This window comes from Belonocnema kinseyi, chromosome 3 (genome assembly GCF_010883055.1).
Source record: "Belonocnema kinseyi isolate 2016_QV_RU_SX_M_011 chromosome 3, B_treatae_v1, whole genome shotgun sequence".
Lineage (NCBI taxonomy): Eukaryota > Metazoa > Arthropoda > Insecta > Hymenoptera > Cynipidae > Belonocnema > Belonocnema kinseyi.
In genome coordinates this window covers 52,298,794-52,308,463 of record NC_046659.1, presented here as the reverse complement: position 1 = coordinate 52,308,463, position 9,670 = coordinate 52,298,794, and the positions used below count along the sequence as shown (strand labels likewise).

Genomic DNA, 9,670 nt, shown 5'->3' with positions numbered 1-9,670 from the left:
CTGCCACAGCCAGAAGAAGCCTGTAACAGAGAAAACTAAGAACAACCGTGGGCAGGCATGCGATATAGAGGAAGAGCGATGCTTTATGACCCGAAGAAACATAGATAGAGAAACATAGACAAGATAGAGAAAGAGGTTCGTCCATCCTTGTAGAGCCCCGCATGCAAGGATAAGGCTGCGTACTCTGAGAGGTCACTCGGTATCCCAGAGTCACCGTTCTAGACACCTCACCTAGGTGCCATTGAGCTTTCGGAAAGGTCCGCCCACTCAGCGCCGCCACCAAGGCAAATCGAAAAGTGGAATACGCCATATTTTTTTTGCTCTTTATTTGCTAATTTTATGCTAACAAATTTTTTTTTGCTCTATAAACTTCGGAGAAAAGGGTGGCGGCGCTAGCAGGACGAGCGCTCAGCGCCGCCGCCTACGAAAGTACACTACAAATTATTATAATGAGATGAACGATTAGAGGAGATTTTTTCGATTTTTTTTGCACTCTGATGACAAATTACGCTTCCCAAAAAACTACCCCTAAGTCTTAAAAACCTATCCCTCGTGATCAAAAACGTTTTAAAAGTTGGAAAGGCACCTTGAACTATGTAAAAATGATTTAGAACACCAAGTTAATCAAATGACACTTAAAAATTTCCCCCTCTTTATAATTTCTCCTAAAACTACCCTTCCGCGTGAAAGTGTGCAGCAGAACATATATATGTATGAAAAAAGCATAAAAATTAATACAATTTAGAAAACACTGTTAGTTGATATTTTGGCTCCTTTTTTGCTCTCCGATAATACATAATACGTTCCCCGATCACGAGGGTATGTATGTATGACTTAAGAGTTGTTTTTGGGGAACGTATTAGATATTATCGGAGAGAAAAGAAAACAAAAAAAAATATCAACGAACAGTGTTTTCCACTTTTCATTATTTTCAATGCTTTTTTCATACATATATACGTCCTTCTGTATGCGTTTACGTGGAAGGGTAGTTTTTAGGGGAAATTATAAAGAGGGGCAGATTTTTAAGTTTCATGTAATTAATTTGGTGTTCAAAATCATTTTTACATAGTTCAAGGTGGCTTTCCAACTTTTAAAACGTTTTTGATCACGGGGGGCATGTGTATAAGATTTAGTGGCAGTTTTTGGGAAACGTAATTTATATCATCAGAGAGCAAAAAAAAGCAAAAAAATCTCCACTTATCATTCATCTCATTATAATAATTTCTATTGAGTTTTCGTAGGTGGCGGCGCTGATTGATTATGATGAAAATTGATTTATGATGAAAATGATTATTTCTTATTGTATATTAAAATGGAATAAGTGTAATAATGTTATTACTAACCTTATGAGAATTTGGAACAAGTATTTGGCATAATGACGATATTATTTTCTTGAGAAGAGAAAAACATGATGTTAACGTCAATGTTCACTGAAAAGTGAAAACTGTCGGGTTGGTCAGCGATGTGGCTAGAAAAGCCAGTCCTCTTGGTCTTGATAACAGTGGTTAAGGGGTTTTTTTAGAACTTTCTTTTCTAAAATTAGAATGAACCATTTGTTTCTTTATATTTTTATTTGTTTATTGATTTGCATCTTTTCTGTTAAACTTTCAGTGTATTTAAAATTGAAAAAGCTTTATGATTTTCAGTTTTTGTTCTATTGAAACGTTTTAAATTATTATTTAATGTAAAGTAAGATGAAGTATTTTTTACGCTATTTTGATTTGTTTTTAAATAAAAAAAAATTAAATAAAATTTGATATTTTCTGAAAGGTGGAAATATAAAGTAGTAATATTTTTGGGTATCATGTCTTTGCTTTACTGCAACAGGATTGCGCCATTTAATCTGCAATCCTTTTGCAGTAGACCAAAGAGCTGACACCGAGAATCGTTCTAATTCTAGTTAAAATATTTTTAAATAAGATTGATTACTAAAAGAATAAGAAAATACTACACCAAGAAAATTCGCTCCACAAGTGGTTTCTCTCACATTTTATTGCTAAAAAAACCCTTACCCCACTGTCATCAAGTCCAAGAGGATTGGCTCTTCTATCTGCAACATAAACTCAGGAGAAAAAATTTCCTCCCGCTATCCTCTTGCAGATGAAACAACACATCGTTGACCAACCCGATAGTTTTTACTCAGTTTTCAGTGATTTTCTCCTTTCAAAAAAATAATCTCGTATATAATCTATATATACAAACTTTTTAAAACAATTTCAAGCTGTACTTTTCCGCGCAGAAAAATGTAAAAAAAATATTTTCATTAAATATGCGTTGACGAAAAAGTGTTTTCAAATAATGATTTCAATATAATTTTTTGTAATTTTTGTAATTTTACTACAGTATAAATTATTACTTGGCTGTGTTTTTTGCTAACGCAAAAATTAATTTTTTTTACCAAAGTATATCACAATACAATGTTGGAAGCATACTTGAAGAATTATTCCCAACTACAAAGTTGTTTATCATTTCTAATGCAATTTGATATAAAGCTAATAATTTTACTTTCACAGACATAATTTCCAATGATAACAAGAAATTTGGTACATTTTAATTTAAAAATTAAAGACGTAAAAACAAAAACAAAAATTACCACATTGTAAATGATTTAGGCAAATGTTTTTCAATGGGGCAAAAATAATTTTTTATAAAATAGCAAAATAATTATTATATACAACTGTTTAGTTGTAAGCGCTCTATTTGTTAAAAATTCAACTTTTCAGGTTGATAATACAACGGTTTTCTACCAAATTGGTCTTTTTGGCTTGAAAATTCAACTAAACGTTTGTTTGGAAATGCTGCTGTTTTGATTGAGGTTTAATCTTTTTTATTTGAAAATTCGACCATTTGGTTAATGTGAAAAGTCAATTCACTTCCTTTGCTTTAAAAGCATTTTGGGCCTTATTATTGAGTAATTTCGAGTTTAAAATGTTATAAATGAATGTTCCTGAAGTTTAAAATCAATTTAAAATACAAACCTTTCTCATTTGAAAATAATCCAAGTTAGCAAGTTTAACAATTTAGAAAAAATTATATTTTTCACCCAATTCGGAATCCTTCACGAGTTTGGTTCTGACCTTGGCTTGAATCGAAATTGAACGAAACGTAAGCATCAGGGTCGTTTCGTAATGTTAAGCAATCGTTAGGGTACTGCGCTTTATCGCTATGCTACTGTTTTATCATGCACGATAACCCACGGCACATCCCCCGAGAGCCCTATCATTCACAGCCACCACTGTGCTGTTATTCTTGGAACCCCTGAATCGAAATTGATACAATCAAAATTCTAGTGTAGTTAAATCCTGTACACTACCCTGTATTTACTGATCTCTTTGGATAACATTCTTTTCTAATTATTAAACATTTAATGTTGAAAGTACAAACAATCGAATGCTGTTATATGCATTGCCAATGCTGTTGCAAGTCAAAAACCAAAAGTTTGCTTGATTGAAGGTGCTCCCGGTGAGTTAAAAAAATTGTTGTAATTGTATGGTGATGTAAAATTAAATATTTGCCAACAGCCTTAATCATTCTATACGTTTTGCAACAGGCACTGGAAAAACAACAATCATCAGTGACACTATTGTTAAATTATTACAAAGTGGAAAAACGAAAACTTATTTGCCACCAAAGATATTGGTTTGTGCAAAGTCAAAGGCAGAAGTTGATGAAATTGTACTAAGGCTGGGTACGACACAACAAAATTTTGGTACAGGTATTACGTTCTTGTGTTTTACTATAATAAATTTCGTTTTACTTCAAGTTTACTTTAGTTTTAGTATACCTTCAGCTTGAGTTTACAGCAAATCAAAGTAGAAGAATTTTTTATACTTTTTTAGATGGAGCTATTAAAATGATTCGTGTCGGTCACTCTGAGGAAGACAATCAACAATTAAAAAACTTTTCCTTACAAAGTTTAGCAGAACGCCATGTCGACTTAGGCCTAAGAGACTTCTTTGTATCAAAAGACAGAAAAGTTCTTGGAGTACGATATTTTAATAACATTCTATTTTCGTATTTTTCAAACACTTATATTTTAAAGTTTGTATCGCTTTACAGGATCGCGATTATCAAGAAAAAATCCGTTTGCTCGATGCGGAGTACAATGAATTAATGAATCCGAGTAGCGCAATAAAACGAAATATTCGTGAAACCTGTTTTGGTATTGAAAGAAGTGGCCGAAACGTAAGAAAATTTTCCTCAAATAACATAAAACTTTAAACAATATGATTACATCGAATTACTTTCTTAACTTATATTGAATTCTGTGTAAATTACAGGTCACTGAAATGACTGACCAAGAAATCTCAAAACTGGTAGACTTTGCTGAAAACACATTGCTATCTGAAGCGAACCTTATTGTCTCTACTCTTTCTATGAGCCACTCGAATAAAATAGAATCCGCTTTTGGGTAAAATTTTTTATTGGATGTTCTGTAAATATTTCGCATTTTAGTATTCTCTTTAAATATAAGGATTCTGTAACAGGAGGAGAAAAGAAATATCAATTTGCATAATCGATGAAGCAACTCTAATTCCCGAAATTGAGATATTGAAGCCCTTAACTTTTGGAGTAAAGACTTTGGTTTTATTAGGCGATCCATTCAAAATTTTGGTTTCTGAAAACAATTATTGTGTAAGTATGAATCTATGAAATTCAACGATGAGACGATATAAATTCGTAACCGATCAATTAAAATAAAATTTGGATCCTTTAAAATAGAATAAGCATTCTCAGTACTTCTTTCAGGGATCAGAAACTCAAAGATTGGATAATTCGTTATTTTCGCGGATAAAAGCAAATTTCAATAGGATGTCAAATAACCCAATAATATCCTTGGATCTTCAATACCGAATTAATGAGCGTGTGATGTTTCGATTGAATAGACTTATCTTCAATGGCAGTTTGAAGAGTGATTGTTCCAAGTACAAATTTCCAATACGGCCTTATATAGTTTTAAATACTTTCCCACATCACACTCTTGATGACGAAACAACTTTTATCACAAATTTAATATTGTGCATCGTGCAATTCTCGGATTTTACTCCAGTTGAAAAACCTGTAAGAATTGGAGTCATTATACCTGCCGGCACTTCGAAGTCAAGTATAATTGTGGCCATTGATAAAAGGTAAAGTCTTTATTTTTAGTAATTAAAATAATATGAGAAATTTCATCCTATACTTCAATAATAAATTATTAATAAGAATAGAGAAATCTAGAACTTCAAAAAAAGAATCCAAAATAATAAAGTACGTTTGTCGACTTATAAAAAAATTAAGAAATAATTGTTTAAAGTCACATCTTTAATGTATAAACTACTTTAGAACTAGGTATTCAAAACTTAATTATTGTGAATTTGAACCTTAATTTATGGTTATGGTGTTCAGGAAAGGAGATGGAAAGGATAAGGGAGGTGAGTGGAAGTGAAAGGGAAAGGCGGTACAGCAGATGAAAGAGATCGTTTACCTGGACTTCCTGTATCGGAGGAATGGGAAAATGGATGGCGAGGAGGATGGTCATATAATAGAGAGTGAGAACGGAAAATGTAGTAATAAAGCAGGTGTAGGGGCTGGGAAAGAAGTTTTTCGCAGATGATTTTGGAAGGAGAATGAAATTGTTCGAGTTGCTATTGATGAGTGTCTTATTTCTTGAAGCGAAGGTTTGGGGGATCGAATGAACGAGAGGAGGTAAACAGGATACAGGAAAGGAATGTAAAGTGGGCACTGGGGTTGGCAAGGACTATGCCTAATTATATTGTAAGGAGGGAGACGGGTAGAAAAACTTTAGGGATTATAACTGGAAGTCGAGAATGTAAATATGAGCAGAAATTTTTGGAAGAGGGGGGAAGTAAGCTGGTAAGGGAGTGTTGGTGAATGAAGGAGAACAAGAGAGGGGTTGGGAGGGTGGAGGTTGAAAGAGAAAGGTATTTTAGAACGAATGAATTGCATATGGATAAAGTGAGAAGAATGTAAGAGGAAGGAAGGTATATGGCGGTTAAGAAAAACGGCATGGAGAGAGACAGAGAATGCAGTATAGGGGAGGAGAGAATAAGAGAGTCAAGTTTTAACAGGAACTATGAGTGGATTATGCCAAGGGAGAGAGCGTAATATTTGTGTGAGAAATAAGAGACAGGAAGTTATGAGCTCGTAGCGAGGATGAGATGTGGGTGCATGGAGGATTTTAATAGGTTCGGGCTTTTTAGGGAGAAGAGAATGTGTGAATTGTGCGATAGGCGGATGCAAAATTGGAGCACTGGTTAGAGGAGTATGTGGATGTGAAAAGGATTGGGATAAGCATGAAGGTATTGATGTATGAAAGGGGGTGTTGGGTAAGATACAGGAGAACAGAAAGAAGGAGGAAGAGGAATGGACAAAAGGAAGGATTGTAAATAGAAGAGGAAGTAGATATAAGTAAAATGTAAATATTTTGAATAGTAGATATAGATAAGTGTTAGGTATTAGCTGCGGAGGCAGAGGTTGACAATGCGAGGCAAAGCGAGAAAGTTAATTTTTTAAGGCTACCGATAGAAATCTCAGAGTATTCTCAGGCAAAATAGCCTGGCAGGTTTCGGACTATCTGCAGGTTCGATTTGAATGATTTAGTCTCAGAGATAGAGAGATTTGGGTAATTTTCAAGGTTCTTTTAGAGGCCCTTTCAAGAGTGATGCGAGGTCATATAATGGTTCTTTTCTATTCGTAATGTCCCGGGCGGGCAGAGTTATTTACAGTAGTTGGCCGTCGCTAACCCGACTCTCCCTTTTAAATTTTTCTTCAAGTTATTACCACTTTTTTTAATTGATGAGTTTTCTCATTATACTCATTTATAATTATATTAACCCTACCGATAGAAATCTCTGTTGTATTCTCAAGCGAAATAGCCTGGCCCATTTGAGTCTATAAGCAGAGTCAATATGAATGGTCTAGTCTCTGAGATAGTCTGAGAGATTTGGGTCCTTTTGAAGGTCCTTTTAGTGGCCCTTTTAAGAGTGGTGTGACGGTAATATAATGTTCCTTTTGTATACTAATATACAATTTTCTAGTTGGATTAAAAAATGTTGTCTTTTTTGGCGTATCTCATTTCATTTACGAGAAACGTCGTATTAATTCCAATTTTAAGCATTTTAAAAAAAAGTTAGATATCTAAAATCATCGAAACCCGCAGATTCCGAATTATTATGTTTTAGGCTCTTAACTATGAAATTAAAAATATCTACTTCTAAATTTTAATCTGAAAGCTTAACAAAGGACCCTTGAGTGTCGTCTACTCTATTGATATTGCCTCTCTGCTTGTTATTTATGATCGTATTTCTATTTCAATTTCGGAAAGGATTTTTTAAAGCTTTTAAAACATTTAAAAGAGCTACCTGGACCTTTAAATATATCTACCTGAGTGTCTGCGGAGAATTTCTCTGAGCTTCTCTGACTCTAGAGAATCTTTAGAATATACTCAGAGATTTCTATCGGTATGGAACTTATATACTAATATAAAATTTTCGAGTTAGATTAAAAAATATTGTCTTTTTTGACCTATCTCACTCCGTAGATTCTGAATTATTATGTTTTATGCTGTTAACTATGAAATTTAAAAAAATCTATTTCAAAATTTTCATCCGAAAGCTTAACAAATGACCCTTGAGCGTCGGCTACTCTATTGAGATAGCCTCTCTGCTTGTCTTTGATGATAGAATTCTTATTTCAATTTCAGCCTCTCTGCTTGTTATTTATGATCGTATTTTTATTCTCAAAACTTCTCAGAGCCTTGAGAATCTGTAGCATACTAATACTCTGAGATTTCTGTCAGTAGGGTATACCTACCTAAGTGCCTGCGGAGAATTTCTCAGAGCTTCTCAGAGCCTTGAGAATCTTTAGCATATACTCTGTGATTTCTATCGGTATTGGGTGGCCTGAATTATATATGTTTTTAGTTTGTCCCAGGCTTCAGTCAGAAAAAGAGATTGCGTTCTTATAAACGCAGACTACGTCTCTGCATTTAAAAATAAGGAAATGGATATTGCAATTGTATCTTGCATGAAAAGAATTTATAATGTGCTAGAACCTGTGACAGATGAATGGCTTTATACAGCAATAACAAGAGTCAAGCATAGTTTGATACTTTATGGCTCTTTTAAGAAGTTAAAAGTAAGTATACAAATTTATCACTACTATAAGGATTGAGTAATATTTTAATACGAAAAATTCAACAAATTTTTAATAACTGTTTTGCAGAATACCTGCCTCTTGAAACTGTTGATTAATGGCACAAGAAGTGGGCAAAATTATTTTTCTATCAAAGACGAAATTACTCATCTAAACTTTCAAAAATTGATATTAAAACGATCAAAAGACCGAATATGAGATTATATATTTGTGTAGGAAGTTGGAAGATATCTGATTGTACAAATTTTATGTTAAGTTTAGAATTTTTTTTTACAATAATTGTAACTTGTACGTAAACATAATAATAATAATTGTTTAACCAACATTACGTGATCGGTTTGCTTATAATTTACCCTTTTTGTACTTATGAAACGTTTAGAATGAAATAAAAAATAATATTTTTGAGAAATGATAAGGACATGCTGTTACAACTTTGCCAAATTTCAAACTGTATTTTGTATGTAGGAAAAAATTCTTTAAATAATAGTATATTGTGCTGATACTCAGCTAGGGAGGGAAGCAGGCGTTTTTGTCGAGGGCGATGTTTGCAGAACGAGACGTAGGGCGAAGGACGCCTAAGCCGTCCCGAGGACTGTTGACAAGTTCTGCAAATACGCGCGAGACAAAAAATGCCTCTCTCCTGTAGCACACGATATTTTCTTCAGAACATGTTCGAAATACGCAGATTTTCGTGTTTTCTGAAGCGGTACTAGATGGCGAACGCACGTAATTGCGGGCGTAGGACGAGTACAGGGTGGAGCCCAGGTGATGCTGAAGGCGCCGCAGCCACCCGCAAGTAAAAAATAGTACTACGAAATGCTGTGATGGCTGCTAGAATTCTCCGCCAGAGAGCATTACGTTTAGAGCTTTTTCCCTGTTGTGAGAAGGACTGGAAACATTCAGAATCATTCGCTATCCGATTCGTCCAACGTTGGCAGCTTTGCAAAATTTCGACACTTGATTGTGTTAAAGAAATATTTGTTGCACATATTTTTATGGTATGCCAAACAGGCTTTCTTAACTTCTCGATCTTTTGATGGCGGAGCATTTCTTTGCTGGCCGCGTACTCGTTTCAACTGTTGAGATCTGTCATGATTCTGATGATGCATTGTTATAAAGAACCAAATCCATGTGCTGCCGATAAGGTGTACTCAAGCCAACATTGCTTCTTGCCTTGATTTGCTGATACACGAGTTGATTGGATAAATCTACCAAGATACATTTTCTTGTGGAGCCGACTGGTTGCCCGCTTTTTCAAGTAAAATCGCGATGAATCACAAAAGCTGCGACTAAAAAGATGTTTTTTAAATTAAAAAAACATTACGTGAGGCCACTGATTCTTTTCACATTGAACCATACATGAATAGTATATTTGACCAAGAGTGTCAACGCCTGCTTTTGTTGCGTTATAAAAAAGATTTATGACCTGTACTTTTGTTCCTTCTAAATTCCAGCAATGCAACTATTACAAAAACTATGATAGCAGAATCACTACAGCATCACAATATCACGC

The 9,670-nt window shown here is 34.2% G+C and overlaps 1 protein-coding gene across 3 annotated transcripts in view; it reads left to right on the top strand.

Moving 5' to 3' along the window:
* The window catches only part of LOC117170270 (helicase sen1-like), a 23,597-nt gene extending 15,109 nt beyond the window's left edge, over positions 1–8,488 (top strand). For all 3 annotated transcript variants that reach the window (XM_033356929.1, XM_033356928.1, XM_033356927.1), the window contains 9 exons: positions 3,378–3,462; positions 3,551–3,715; positions 3,840–3,985; positions 4,060–4,185; positions 4,281–4,411; positions 4,488–4,635; positions 4,750–5,129; positions 7,926–8,139; positions 8,227–8,488. In XM_033356929.1, coding sequence (XP_033212820.1) covers positions 3,378–3,462; positions 3,551–3,715; positions 3,840–3,985; positions 4,060–4,185; positions 4,281–4,411; positions 4,488–4,635; positions 4,750–5,129; positions 7,926–8,139; positions 8,227–8,355 — 1,524 coding nt within the window. In that variant the 3' untranslated portion in view covers positions 8,356–8,488. The remainder of the gene's footprint in view (positions 1–3,377; positions 3,463–3,550; positions 3,716–3,839; positions 3,986–4,059; positions 4,186–4,280; positions 4,412–4,487; positions 4,636–4,749; positions 5,130–7,925; positions 8,140–8,226) is intronic.
* The last annotated feature ends 1,182 nt before the right edge of the window (positions 8,489–9,670 follow it).